The sequence below is a fragment of the Bufo gargarizans genome, chromosome 1, assembly GCF_014858855.1.
Source record: "Bufo gargarizans isolate SCDJY-AF-19 chromosome 1, ASM1485885v1, whole genome shotgun sequence".
NCBI classification, from domain to species: domain Eukaryota; kingdom Metazoa; phylum Chordata; class Amphibia; order Anura; family Bufonidae; genus Bufo; species Bufo gargarizans.
In genome coordinates this window covers 574,733,185-574,748,180 of record NC_058080.1, presented here as the reverse complement: position 1 = coordinate 574,748,180, position 14,996 = coordinate 574,733,185, and the positions used below count along the sequence as shown (strand labels likewise).

Here is a 14,996-nt window from a genome sequence, read left to right as displayed (position 1 = left end):
ACTTTTGCTCAGGACTGTATTTATAAAATGCAATATTTCAGTAATAGTGAGAAGCCAAACACTAGAACTCCCATTGATCCTAAGAGTGGGGCCTTGAACCCCTTGTCCTGATGAAGCTGCAGGTCGAGCATGTGCTGCTCCAGTTATTCTCTACGGGGCTGTGGGAAATTTGTTGTGTAAAGTGTTTCTTTTTGTAAAACATATTACCTCTTTTAAAACTGTGATGTTGCTTTAGACTGACAACTCAAGGCAGACCTATCGATTTTATTCACAGAACTAGCTATATCAGATCATTTTGTTAAGACTGAATTTATGACAGTGTCAGCTATACATAACTGGTTTGGTTGTCCAAATCATAATCTAATTGATTAGACAAATGTGCTACTAAATGTTGCGTACTAGTACTACTGCTAAAGCCTTGAAAACCATTATTATTAGTCACTAAACTTCACTGTGTGCTCTGTTGCAGATTAGCACATTTGCCCCTTCTAGTCAGGACAAGGGAAAAGCAATGAGAAACTGATATTAGAGCAAGAGGTATGTATGCAACCAAATGGGATCATTCTAAGGATACAGCCACACAGTCAGGTTTCTGGTAGCCAAAATCAGAGAATTCAAAACACTGACGTTGCATCTATCTGTAATACTTTCTCTCATTTTATGATCCATTCCTGATTTTGGCTTCCAAAACTGTTAGAAAACCAGAACCAGTTGGCCGTATGTTTTGGATGGGTCTAGACGTTTTGGTGCATCTTAAAAGGAATCGGTCAGGAACTTTACATGTCTCAAACAGCTGACACCTCTTACTGGTGCGAAAAGTGGTGCATGTGTAGTCTGTTCATCAAAGTCGTTGTTTACAGTAGGTTTTGTATGGCGCAATACTACACTGGCCAACAGCTAAATAGGGGGAGGCGTTATCAACCAGTAACGCCGGGGCCTGAGCACTTGCAACGATGGCAACCATCCCTGAGCACTTGCGATCCTAATTTTGTATATACCATTAAAGTTATATATATTTTTTTTTTGTTGCAGCTTTACAGATGAAGAAAAGCCTAAGAAAGAACCCTTTTTTTTAGGTGTGTGTTTCATAGTGTGGTGTGAGCAGTTTTGAGACATGTAAAGGTGCTGACAGATTCCCTTTTAAAGCTGCACTACAACCACTGTAAAATCGCCTGTTTTGTCTGGTCCCCCCCCCCCCCCCCCCCCAAACCAACACTGAAATTTTTGTTCCTATGAACAATATGTATTCAGGGTTTTTGGAGCTCTTTGGAGTCAGAAAAAAAGATGTTTGCTACAAAGAAGTATTAAGAAAAGGTTTTTTTGTTCTCCTGCTTTATTAAATTGTGTCTTTAACCACTTCAGCCCCGCTAGGTGAAACCCCCTTCATGACCAGGCCACTTTTTACACTTCGGCACTACACTACTTTCACCGTTTATTGCTCGGTCATGCAACTTACCACCCAAATGAATTTTACCTCCTTTTCTTCTCACTAATAGAGCTTTCATTGGGTGGTATTTTATTGCTGCTGGCATTTTTACTTTTTTTGTTATTAATCAAAATGTAACGATTTTTTTGCAAAAAAATGACATTTTTCACTTTCAGCTGAAAAATTTTGCAAAAAAAACGACATCCATATATAAATTTTTCGCCAAATTTATTGTTCTACATGTCTTTGATAAAAAAAAAATGTTTGGGCAAAAAAAAAATGGTTTGGGTAAAAGTTATAGCATTTACAAACTATGGTACAAAAATGTGAATTTCCGCTTTTTGAAACAGCTCTGACTTTCTGAGCACCTGTCATGATTCCTGAGGTTCTACAATGCCCAAACAGTAGAAAACCCCCACAAATGACCCCATTTCGGAAAGTAGACACCCTAAGGTATTCGCTGATGGGCATAGTGAGTTCATAGAACTTTTTATTTTTTGTCACAAGTTAGCGGAAAATGATGATTTTTTATTTTTTTATTTTTTCTTACAAAGTCTCATATTCCACTAACTTGCGACAAAAAATAAAAAATTCTAGGAACTCACCATGCCCCTCACAGAATACCTTGGGGTGTCTTCTTTCCAAAATGGGGTCACTTGTGGGGTAGTTATACTGCCCTGGCAATTTAGGGGCCCAAATGTGTGAGAAGAACTTTGCAATCAAAATGTGTAAAAAATGACCGGTGAAATCCAAAAGGTGCACTTTGGAATATGTGCCCCTTTGCCCACCTTGGCAGCAAAAAAGTGTGACACATCTGGTATCGCCGTACTCAGGAGAAGTTGGGGAATGTGTTTTGGGGTGTCATTTTACATATACCCATGCTGGGTGAGAAAAATATCTTGGTCAAATGCCAACTTTGTATAAAAAAATGGGAAAAGTTGTCTTTTGCCAAGATATTTCTCTCACCCAGCATGGGTATATGTAAAATGACACCCCAAAACACATTCCCCAACTTCTCCCGAGTACGGCGATACCAGATGTGTCACACTTTTTTGCTGCCAAGGTGGGCAAAGGGGCACATATTCCAAAGTGCACCTTTCAGATTTTGCAGGCCATTTTTTACACATTTTGATTGCAAGGTACTTCTCACACATATGGTCCCCTAAATTGCCAGGGCAGTATAACTACGCCACAAGTGACCCCATTTTGGAAAGAAGACACCCCAAGGTATTCCGTGAGGGGCACGGCGAGTTCCTAGAATTTTTTATTTTTTGTCACAAGTTAGCGGAAAATGATGATTTTTCTTTTTTTCTCTTTTTTCCTTACAAAGTCTCATATTCCACTAACTTGCGACAAAAAATAAAAAATTCGAGGAACTCGCCATGCCCCTCACGGAATACCTTGGGGTGTCTTCTTTCCAAAATGGGGTCACTTGTGGCGTAGCTATACTGCCCTGGCAATTTAGGGGCCCATATGTGTGAGAAGTACTTTGCAATCAAAATCTGTAAAAAATTACCGGTGAAATCCGAAAGGTGCACTTTGGAATATGTGCCCCTTTGCCCACCTTGGCAGCATAAAAGTGTCACACATCTGGTATCGCCGTACTCAGGAGAAGTTGGGGAATGTGTTTTGGGGTGTCATTTTACATATACCCATGCTGGGTGAGAGAAATATCTTGGCAAAAGACAACTTTTCCCATTTTTTTATACAAAGTTGGCATTTGACCAAGATATTTTTCTCACCCAGCATGGGTATATGTAAAATGACACCCCAAAACACATTGCCCAACTTCTCCTGAGTACGGCGATACCAGATGTGTCACACTTTTTTGCTGCCAAGGTGGGCAAAGGGGCACATATTCCAAAGTGCACCTTTTGGATTTCACCGGTCATTTTTTACACATTTTGATTGCAAAGTTCTTCTCACACATTTGGGCCCCTAAATTGCCAGGGCAGTATAACTACGCCACAAGTGACCCCATTTTGGAAAGAAGACACCCCAAGGTATTCCGTGAGGGGCATGGCGAGTTCCTAGAATTTTTTATTTTTTGTCGCAAGTTAGTGGAATATGAGACTTTGTAAGGAAAAAAGAAAAAAAAAGAAAAATCATCATTTTCCGCTAACTTGTGACAAAAAATAAAAAATTCTAGGAACTCGCCGTGCCCCTCACGGAATACCTTGGGGTGTCTTCTTTCCAAAATGGGGTCACTTGTGGCGTAGTTATACTGCCCTGGCAATTTAGGGGCCCAAATGTGTGAGAAGAACTTTGCAATCAAAATGTGTAAAAAATGGCCTGCGAAATCCGAAAGGTGCCCCTTTGCCCACCTTGGCTGCAAAAAAGTGTCACACATGTGGTATCGCCGTACTCAGGAGAAGTTGGGTAATGTGTTTTGGGGGGTCATTTTACATATACCCATGCTGGGTGAGAGAAATATCTTGGCAAAAGACAACTTTTCCCATTTTTTTATACAAAGTTGGCATTTGACCAAGATATTTTTCTCACCCAGCATGGGTATATGTAAAATGACACCCCAAAACACATTCCCCAACTTCTCCTGAGTACGGCGATACCACATGTGTGACACTTTTTTGCAGCCAAGGTGGGCAAAGGGGCCCAAATTCCTTTTAGGAGGGCATTTTTAGACATTTGGATCCCAGACTTCTTCTCACACTTTCGGGCCCCTAAAAAGCCAGGGCAGTATAAATACCCCACATGTGACCCCACTTTGGAAAGAAGACACCCCAAGGTATTCAATGAGGGGCATGGCGAGTTCCTAGAATTTTTTTTTTTTTGCATAAGTTAGCGGATATTGATTTTTTTTGTTGTTTTTTTCTCACAAAGTCTCACTTTCCGCTAACTTAGGACAAAAATTTCAATCTTTCATGGACTCAATATGCCCCTCACGGAATACCTTGGGGTGTCTTCTTTCCGAAATGGGGTCACATGTGGGGTATTTATACTGCCCTGGCTTTTTAGGGGCCCTAAAGCGTGAGAAGAAGTCTGGAATATAAATGTCTAAAAATGTTTACGCATTTGGATTCCGTGAGGGGTATGGCGAGTTCATGGGAGATTTTATTTTTTGACACAAGTTAGTAGAATATGAGACTTTGTAAGAAAAAACAAAAACAAACAAAAAATTTCCGCTAACTTGTGCCAAAAAAAAATGTCTGAATGGAGCCTTACCAGGGGGGGGGGGGGGTGATCAATGACAGGGGGGTGATCACCCATATAGACTCCCGGATCACCCCCCTGTCATTGATCACCCCCCCTGTAAGGCTCCATTCAGACATCCGCATGATTTTTTACGGATCCATGGATCGGATCCACAGAACGCATGCGGACGTCTGAATGGAGCCTTACAGGGGGGTGATCAGTGACAGGGGGTGATCAGGGTAATCAGGGTGATCACCCCCCTGTCACTGATCACCCCCCCTGTAAGGCTCCATTCAGACATCCGCATGATTTTTTACGGATCCATGGATACATGGATCGGATCCACAGAACGCATGCGGACGTCTGAATGGAGCCTTACAGGGGGGTTATCAAAGACAGGGGGTGATCAGGGTAATCAAGGTGATCACCCCCCTGTCACTGATCACCCCCCCCTGTAAGGCTCCATTCAGACATCCGCATGATTTTTTACGGATCCATGGATACATGGATCGGATCCACAGAACGCATGCGGACGTCTGAATGGAGCCTTACAGGGGGGTTATCAATGACAGGGGGTGATCAGGGTTATCGGGGTGATCACCCCCCTGTCACTGATCACCCCCCTGTAAGGCTCCATTCAGACATCCGCATGATTTTTTACGGATCCATGGATCGGATCCACAAAACGCATGCGGACGTCTGAATGGAGCCTTACAGGGGGGTTATCAATGACAGGGGGTGATCAGGGTAATCAGGGTGATCACCCCCCTGTCACTGATCACCCCCCCTGTAAGGCTCCATTCAGACATCCGCATGATTTTTTACGGATCCATGGATACATGGATCGGATCCACAGAACGCATGCGGACGTCTGAATGGAGCCTTACAGGGGGGTTATCAATGACAGGGGGTGATCAGGGTAATCGGGGTGATCACCCCCCTGTCACTGATCACCCCCCTGTAAGGCTCCATTCAGACATCCGCATGATTTTTTACGGATCCATGGATCGGATCCACAAAACGCATGCGGACGTCTGAATGGAGCCTTACAGGGGGGTTATCAATGACAGGGGGTGATCAGGGTAATCGGGGTGATCACCCCCCTGTCACTGATCACCCCCCCTGTAAGGCTCCATTCAGACATCCGCATGATTTTTTACGGATCCATGGATACATGGATCGGATCCACAGAACGCATGCGGACGTCTGAATGGAGCCTTACAGGGGGGTTATCAATGACAGGGGGTGATCAGGGTAATCAGGGTGATCACCCCCCTGTCACTGATCACCCCCCCTGTAAGGCTCCATTCAGACATCCGCATGATTTTTTACGGATCCATGGATACATGGATCGGATCCACAGAACGCATGCGGACGTCTGAATGGAGCCTTACAGGGGGGTTATCAATGACAGGGGGTGATCAGGGTAATCAGGGTGATCACCCCCCTGTCACTGATCACCCCCCCTGTAAGGCTCCATTCAGACATCCGCATGATTTTTTACGGATCCATGGATCGGATCCACAGAACGCATGCGGACGTCTGAATGGAGCCTTACAGGGGGGTTATCAATGACAGGGGGTGATCAGGGAGTGTATATGGGTGATCACCCGCCTGTCATTGATCACCCTCCATTCAGACGTCCGCATGTGTTTTGCGGATCCGATCCATGTATCCATGGATCCGTAAAAATCATGCGGATGTCTGAATGGAGCCTTACAGGGGGGGTGATCAGTGACAGGGGGGTGATCAATGACAGGGGGTGATCAGGGAGTGTATATGGGTGATCACCCGCCTGTCATTGATCACCCCCCTGTAAGGCTCCATTCAGACGTCCGTATGCTTTTTGCGGATCCGATCCATGTATCCGTGGATCCGTAAAAATCATACGGACGTCTGAACGGAGCCTGACAGGGGGGTGATCAATGACAGGGCGGTGATCAATGACAGGGGGGTGATCAGGGAGTTTATATGGGGTGATCATGGGTGATCGGGGGTTTATAAGGGGTTAATAAGTGACGGGGGGGGGGGGTGTAGTGTAGTGTGGTGTTGGGTGCGACTGTACTGACCTACCTGAGTCCTCTGGTGGTCGATCCTAACAAAAGGGACCACCAGAGGACCAGGTAGGAGGTATATTAGACGCTGTTATGAAAACAGCGTCTAATATACCTGTTAGGGGTTAAAAAATTCGGATCTCCAGCCTGCCAGCGAACGATCGCCGCTGGCATGCTGGAGATCCACTCGCTTACCTTCCGTTCCTGTGAGCGTGCGCGCGCGTTCACAGGAAATCTCGGCTCTCGCGGGAGGACGCGTATATGCGTCCACCCAGAAGAGCAGGACCGCCGCCAGGACGCAATCCTGCGTACGGCGGTCCTGAGGTGGTTAAAGGGGTTCTCCAGGAATTAAGAAAGTGAAAATACTGAAATGTTACTGTAATTATAAATGTATTCCAAAATACATTTCATTAGTTATAGTGGCATGTTTTGTCTAGGGAGTAATCATTGGGAGAAATAAAATGGCCGCTGTCCTATTAGTACCTCTCCTAATCATGCAGCAGGACAAGTTACTTCAGAACACTGAGCTAAAGAGCTGCCTCATCCTCCTCTCTGCTTGTCAGAGATTAGTGTTGCGTGAAGTCACTTCGGTCAAAACTTTGAATGCTGTAAGGAAATCGGTCTCCGTGCAGTATTCAAATGTATGGGCTCCGCCAAGGTGAAATTCATTATCCCTGAAGTCGCACAAGACTTTATTGAATAACTTCAATTATTCAAGTTGAAAACAATTTTAAAACTGGGATCCAAAGTCTGCTTTAGTACCTAGGTACCGAAGCTGACTTCAGATCCCAGTTTTAAAGTTGCAGAGCAGAGAGGCAGATCTTTAGCTCAGTGTTGTGAAGTAGCATGTCCTGCTGGGTTATTAGGACATGTTTTGTGTGCACTAATAGGACGGCCGCCATTTTTTTCCCCCTGATGATTGCTTCCTAGACAAAATGAACCATTATAACTAATGAAAGGTATTTGGGAATATATGCATAGTAAAGTAATGTTTAAAGGATAACTGTCACACTTGGACCCTAATTTCAATTTTCATATATGTAGTTACTAATAGCATGATATTCCAGAATCAGTTACTGTTAGACTGACTTACCCCATATTTAATAAGATTCAGCCCTTAGCAACCAGTCTGCATAAAACTGCAATTTCACTATTCAGTTAAGATGGCCGCCACTGCCCTCCCGCTGAGGCTAATCCCGCCTGCCCTCACTAGCCAGTAACAATAGCCCCCCAAAAGTGTCAGTAACCAGAGCCCTCCCCCCTAAAGGGTTAATCTCCTGCAGCGCAAAGGGGTCCTCTTACCACATGTTGCTTTCATTTATACACTGAGCAGACGGCAGATCTCCCTTCCCTTCCCTGGTCTGCGCTGCTCCAACTCTGCATTCTCCAGCTCTGCTGAGTGAGGGAGCGTCTGCCAAGCGCAGGGACAGGGAGAAGTGCACACAGCCCAGGCACTGTTATCAGCTGCTGGGGAGGACCTGGCTTTAATCATTTACTTACAGTCCCTGGCTGTCAGTAATGTGACCTTGCACGCTGCCTGCTTCTGCGTCCTCCGTCCTTCAACAGATAGACGGAACATGCCTAGCAACCCTATTTTAAGCACAGGTAAAAATGGGCAGTACAGGGAACTGAACTGTGGAATTAAGGGATAATTGAATACACAGTGAAAAGTTGAAATAGGGCCACCAAGGAGATATTAATCACCACAATCCAATACTCCCAAAAAAAAAGATGACAGTTATACTTTAAGTATTTTCATTTTCTTAATTCCCGGAGAACCCCTTTAACTGTATATGGTATGCTGTAGTTTAAAACAAAGCCCTTATCCACCCTCAAAGTTGTTGTCCATTATAGCTAAAACACTGGTGGCAGGCAGTAATATGTTAATGCCCTCCTTCCAAGCACAGTGGTTCCCAGCTAGGCTATTCACTGGCAGTGATGTGCCATTTTTGCATACATGACCGTTGAGGCCATTGATTGGCTACAGCAGTCTTGTGCACAAGACCTAAAAGACTTTATTACAGTAAAAATAAATCTTAAATCTTAATGTTGAAAAAAAATACAAAAATATGAAAAATTCTAATCACCCCATCCCACTTTTAGATATAAAAATATAATTGGCATTGCCATGACCAATAATGTTTGCATTATTAAAATATAAAGATATTGTGCACTGCTGTTTTTGTTCACTGCATGCATTGCTTATTAAAGTATCGGATGCCATTTTATAAACGGAAGCCACGGCACAGATGTGAATAGAGCCATAGACATTTCATTCTGTAAGTTTATATAAAGGTTTTTTTTTTACTTATTTATGTTTTCATTTTATAGGAAAAAAAACTGAATCTCTACACAGAGATGGTTCTACGACTGAGATGTTTTGTGCTCTATACATTGTTTATGTCAGTTTTTGGGATTTTTATCTACTTTTACAAAGACACTAAAACAGTAGTTGACCCTGTTGTCCCTAGAAAAACAGACACACCAAAACAAGAATTTGTCTTCTGGGCTCCCACATCAAAAAAGGTCATCCAATGTTATCCCAACGTATCTGTGCTTAATGCTTCCTCAACCTTTCCTGAACTGCATCGCTTATTCTTGATGTACAGACATTGCAGGAACTTTTCGACTCTCCTCATGCCTAAGGAATGTGGCAAAGATACCTTTTTATTACTGGCCATAAAGTCTCTTCCTATTAATATCGATAGGAGGATTGCTATAAGAAATACCTGGGGGAAAAGGCAGGAAATTGAAGGCAAGAAAATTAAACTTGTGTTTTTGCTTGGCAAGACTGAGGCCAGGGTACCAGCCCAATCACTGGACCAGCTCCTGTCGTATGAAAACAAAGAATTCAATGATATCATCCAGTGGAATTTTATAGACAATTTTTTTAACCTCACACTCAAGGAGCTTCATTTTTTGAGGTGGTTCACAGAAGAATGTGCCCACACCAGTTTTGTCCTCAAAGGTGATGATGATGTATTCATTAATACGTACAATATTATAGAGTTTCTTCAAGAGATGGATCCAGAACATGACCTTCTTGTTGGTGATGTAATCAGCAAAGCAATTCCCATTAGGAACACTAAAATAAAATACTTCATTCCACATGAAATGTACAATGAGAGTCACTATCCTTTATATGCTGGAGGAGGTGGCTACCTAATGTCCAGAAGGACTACCCAACGTCTCCTTAGCACAGCTGAAAGCACAGAACTCTTTCCAATCGATGACGTTTTTGTTGGCATGTGCCTTGAAAAGATGACTGTGACTCCACAGTTTCATGCAGGCTTCAAAACATTTGGTATCCGCAAACCGGTTAATCCGTTTGATCCATGTTTGTATAAAGGGCTAATGGTTGTTCACAAATTAACTCCTACAGAAATGTGGATTATGTGGACTTTAGTGAGCGATGAAGGGATGCACTGTGCAAAGTCAAAAAAGTCTTTGTGAAATATGAACATTTCTAGTATGATGTTTCCCTTCTTAAAGAAGGCAAAAGACTATTTGTGTAGTTCTACCAATCTTCCCACCTTAAGTGCTTTTATCCTCAGTTCTAGGACAAAAGCATTTATAGCAGATGTGGTTCAGATCTGTACGGCACACCAAGTGTAGCTTATCCAGTAGAAGGTAACTAGTTCTCACTGTGGTTCAGGATATGGCACTTTAAAAATGACTACTGTAAACCTTTTCTTAGGATAGGCCCTTAATTTATGATTGCTGAGGATCCAACCAGTGGGATAAGGAGAAGGTCGTCAGACTCCAGAAAGGAAGGGCTTCATCTGGAACTCCTGTCAATGGGACTGTAGTCACCCTCACATGCTTGAAGGTTGAGCTGCATTACCACTGTGCTGGCATGGACATCACTGTGTTGGCATAGTGACCCAGAATTGGAGCACATGTCTAAAGCCCTTACTATCTGTCAAATCCTGGTTAGAACCAACAAATATTAATGTCTGTCAGTTACTTTGCAGAAAGCCACTTTAAGAATTTCACATTAAACCATGATATAAAAACAGTTATATGTGCAACATAATTCACTTGAAAGACGGTACTGTGAAAGCAAGAAGTTTCTTTTAGGGGTAGTTAATCTGAATTGAGTTCACAGCTTCTGTCAGTCTTCAGTGGTGATCCTTGCATCAGCTGCGGAATTACTAAGAGGAAACTAGAACCTGCTAGCCAGAACATCGTTTCTCATATGTAACACTTGGAAATCCCATAGTTACAACTAATTTGCCTTTTATAAATTGTTTTGGAAAGTTTAATAAAATGTCTTAGAAATTCTGTTGTGGAAGTGTTCCCCTTTTTTCATTGTGTATTTTTATAGATTTTTGAAACTTACAAGAAATCCAGGAAAAGTTGTGCTGCTTGTCTGTGGATCAAAAAAACATGTATAAATAGGTAAGTATAGTGTCTTTATTGACAGGAATAACACGTTTCTGGGCCGAACGTAATCAGATTACAGTTTCCTATAAAGCTGAATTTAGTTAACATATTGTACTCTGATTCCACATAATCAGCAGCAGCGGGGAGGAGTGAGGGAGCCCGGCGCTCATACCTTTGTGTGGGGACAGAATCTCGGGCACTGGAAGCCCTTTTATTGTTATATATTATCTGATTAATCTTATTGATGTACTCATTTAATAATCTATGTATATATGTCACCTTTAAATCTTTCTATGACATGATGTCTATGGATTCCATTCAAGGAACCAATAATGTCACATGATTGACACCATGTCCCAGCCTCTCCCGGGGCGTGTTTTTTAACTTTTTAAATTGTAAAAAAAACTGTCATCTGTAATGTTGGTTTGAATATGACAAAGGGGCCAGTTTGTCCCAGAAACACATTATTCCTGTCAATAAAAAACTGTACTTGCCTATTCATCTGTGGTTTTCGGATCCACCAAAATGAGCAGTGCCACTTCTTCATTTTTACTGTGTTTCTGGATCTCTTGTCTTGCCATGTCTGGTCAAGCTGTGATCAAGTGAGCAGTAGCTCGTTGTGGTTTAAACTGAGACGTGCGGCAGAGTGATGTGCCTTCTGCACAACCTTTTGAGGTGAGCAATCCATCTGCCAAACCCTTTCCTCCAGCAATCCTCTTGATGTGCGCTTCTCTTGTTTTACTTGAAACTTACAAGAATCCAGAAAATCTGGAAGTAAACAGTAAGCATACAATCATGAACAAATGCAGGGATCAAGGGAACAGAACACAATCTCCACCATACTAAACAATGAGCAACCGACTCAGGGGTCAATAAGGAAATAAAGTTTGCCTTTACACAAACATCATATCTGTTTCATCTTGTACTAGAAGTATAAAATGGGCAGTGTTGGGGCTGAAACGATTACTCAATTGAATTGAGTAATTCGATACCAAAAAATCCTCTGCAAATTTTTTGCATTAAGGATTCGTTTGTGTCATGTGACCACGGAGCGGGAGTGAAGAGCTTACTATTACTCACTGCTCCGTGGTCACCTGCCACCACGCTGCACTTTCCTCCTGACACCTCGTCAGGACATAGTGCACGCTTACGTGCACTATGACCTGACACTGTGTGATGTCAGGACGACAGGGCAGCGCACAGAGAAGATGGACGAGCTGTGGAGCGGCGCCCCTACAGGAGAGGTAAGTATTTAATTTCACTGGTGCTGGGGACATGGCTAGGAGGGGGGAGATGGTGGCACTGGGGGGGGCGGGGCGGACCTGATGGCACAGGGAGGGCTGATGAGTTTTTATGAAGAAAAGTTATTTTAATTAGTATTAGAGTACTCTATTCATCGTTGGATTAACCTATAGAATACTCTATTACAAAAATAGTCGATAGCTGCAGTCCTAGGCAGCGTGGAAAAATGAGGATCTCTATGGATCTCATAAATTCATAGCTAACAAATGAAGACTTGGATTAACACATCTGACAACCTAAGGCCCTATTCACACAACCATATTTTTGCTTCACATCAGGGCATTTCAATGGAGCCGTAAAAAATGCATTTTGCAGACACGAATGGGCATTGTTACAATGGGTCCAAAAAAACAACAACATGGACCTCAATCTGTGTATTTTTTTTTTTTTTTTTTTTTGCACACTGCAAACTATATACAGCCATGTGAATGCACCCTAAGGGCTCATGCACACGACCGTGCTGTTTTTTGCGGTCCAGTATAGGATTCTATAGTGATCTAGGTTTAATTCTGTAGAACTGCAAAGAGGTAACACTCTAATACACACCATAACATTCAGTCACTTGAAACTGGTCTAAGGCAGCTTCAGGTAACACGGGCATGTTTTGTGCCCAGGGAGCCTTATGCTTTGTAACGAGAATAGAATCTGTTCCTTTCCAAGCAAAGTGTGGACTCTGTTCCCAGAGGCATTGTTAAGGAAAGGTTTTCCTGTTTTGTTCTGATGTGCTGAGATCCTGTACCTACCAAAAATGCAGTTTAAGATCTGGGCAAGAAATGCATGCACGTAAAATATGGTGTGTGGTTGCAATGTGATGCTTAAAGGGAACCAGTCACGTTGAATTTGGTGTCTAAGCAGGAGGCAGCATGTTATAGAATAGAAGGAGCTGAGTCTTACAGTAAAAGATTTAGTTTACCTGTAATTTATTCATTTATATCTGAGCTTTGAAGTCAAGGAGGTGGTCCTATCGGTGATTGACAGCCTTACCTCCATGACTGTGTATCAGTGATAGGACCGTCTCCTGATGCACAGTCATGGAGGGCAGGACCTGCCCAGAATGAGCACCGATATAAATGAATAAATTACACGTTTTACTGAATCCTTTCCCACAAAACTGTATCTCAATCTGCCCAGCTCCTCTCAGCTATAACATACTGCCTGCAGATTACTTCACATTTTCATGGTGACAGGTTCCCTTTAATGATTAAAATGAGTAGCTTCATGCAGTTTTAACAGTCCCTTTTTTCCAGGACGTCCCTCCATGACAGCACCCATGGAGGTTGTCCTATTGGTCTCTGTAGGGACAGGAAGCGAGAGAGATTAAAAGGCCCCCTCCCCTCCCACTCTCCAGTGTTCTTCCTGTCCCTACAGGGATCGGAGCAGAGAGAATCTTTCCCGACTCTGGGAATCTATTTCAGGGCCGAGCCTGGTCGGGGGGGTCTCCCTCTCCTCTTCAGGCTCTGGAGGGCCCTGGGGCTAGCACCTCTCTGGGTAGGGGTCCCCTAGCTTCCCCCGATACCTGTTTTTCCTTTCCGCATCAAGCTGTGGGTGGCCGCGGTATCGGGGAGCCGAAGCCGCTTCTTCCGGGTTCGGGAGCTCTGGGATCGGCTGCGGCTCCTGCGCTCGGCGCTCCTCCCGTTGACGTGCAGGCCCATGTGACCGGAAGTGAGGTCACATGGGCGGAAGCAAGATGGCGGCGCCCAGGGAACGCTGAGCCCGGCGGAATGCACGCAAGGGGGGGTCGACTCTTCGTTTGAATGAGTCCCCCCCCCACCTGGATTTAAGGAGGCGGAGCCGCGCGGCAACGGGTGGACCAGGTAGGACATAAATTGTGTGTCAGTTTGATTGTCCAAGCGTGGTATGGAGGTCCAGATGTCAGCTATGGATTCTAGCGCAGACATCCCTAACCCGAGTCATGTAAGTAGTGAGGCTTGTATTCCGGTCCCTCTCTCTCTTCTTGGCACTGGACTAATGGTCTCTCTCTCTTCCATACCAGGGAGAGAAAGACACCACGGTTAAAACGCTGGGAGAACCCAAAAAGAAACCCAGAAGATGTGCTCTGTGCTCAAAGAGACTGGGGGACGCACATGTAAAAGCCCTGTGTAGCGACTGCCTGGCAAAGATCCTCAGAGACGAACAATCCTCCCTTTTGGCTGATCTGAGGGTGATTGTGAAGGAGGAGATCCAAGCGGCCAGCTCTAGTATAGCACAGAGACCCTGTGCCGTCTCCCCTCCCCCCAAGAGACCCCGTGTTCTTAGGGAGTCAGATTCTGAGGAAGAAGGTTTATATCTGTCAGAAGGGGAAACCTCAAAGGGGGATGATGATCAGGGCTCGTCTTATATGGCCGACGACCAGAGAAGATATCTCTTCTCGCAAGAAGATCTAGATCCCCTCCTGTCGGCTGTAAGGCAGACAATGGATATAGAGGAGGAAGAACAGACTCGCTCGATACAGGACGAGATGTTCGGCGGCTTAAAAGCTAAGAAGAAAAAGTTGTTCCCGGTAAACGAGACCTTAAAGGACCTAGTCATAGACGAGTGGGCAGATGCCGATAGAAAATTGTACATCCCACGGGAGTTTAAGAACAGACTATTGTTCAACTCAGAGGACACAAAACTGTGGGATATAGTTCCTAAAGTTGACATTCAAGTGGCAAAGGTGGTAAAGAGAACCACTC

At 43.9% G+C, this 14,996-nt stretch overlaps 1 protein-coding gene across 6 annotated transcripts in view; it reads left to right on the top strand.

Annotated features, from left to right (window-relative positions):
- B3GNT4 (UDP-GlcNAc:betaGal beta-1,3-N-acetylglucosaminyltransferase 4) overlaps positions 1-10,917 on the top strand; it is a 34,761-nt gene extending 23,844 nt beyond the window's left edge. For 2 of the 6 annotated variants that reach the window (XM_044290414.1, XM_044290446.1), the window contains exons 2-3: positions 470-537; positions 8,965-10,917. In XM_044290414.1, the coding sequence (XP_044146349.1) occupies positions 8,992-10,086 (1,095 nt within the window). In that variant the 5' untranslated portion in view covers positions 470-537; positions 8,965-8,991 and the 3' untranslated portion in view covers positions 10,087-10,917. Of the gene's footprint in view, positions 1-469; positions 538-1,032; positions 1,078-8,961 lie in introns of those variants that run through there. The other 4 variants (XM_044290437.1, XM_044290422.1, XR_006388680.1 and 1 more) reach the window with 4 other exon arrangements.
- The last annotated feature ends 4,079 nt before the right edge of the window (positions 10,918-14,996 follow it).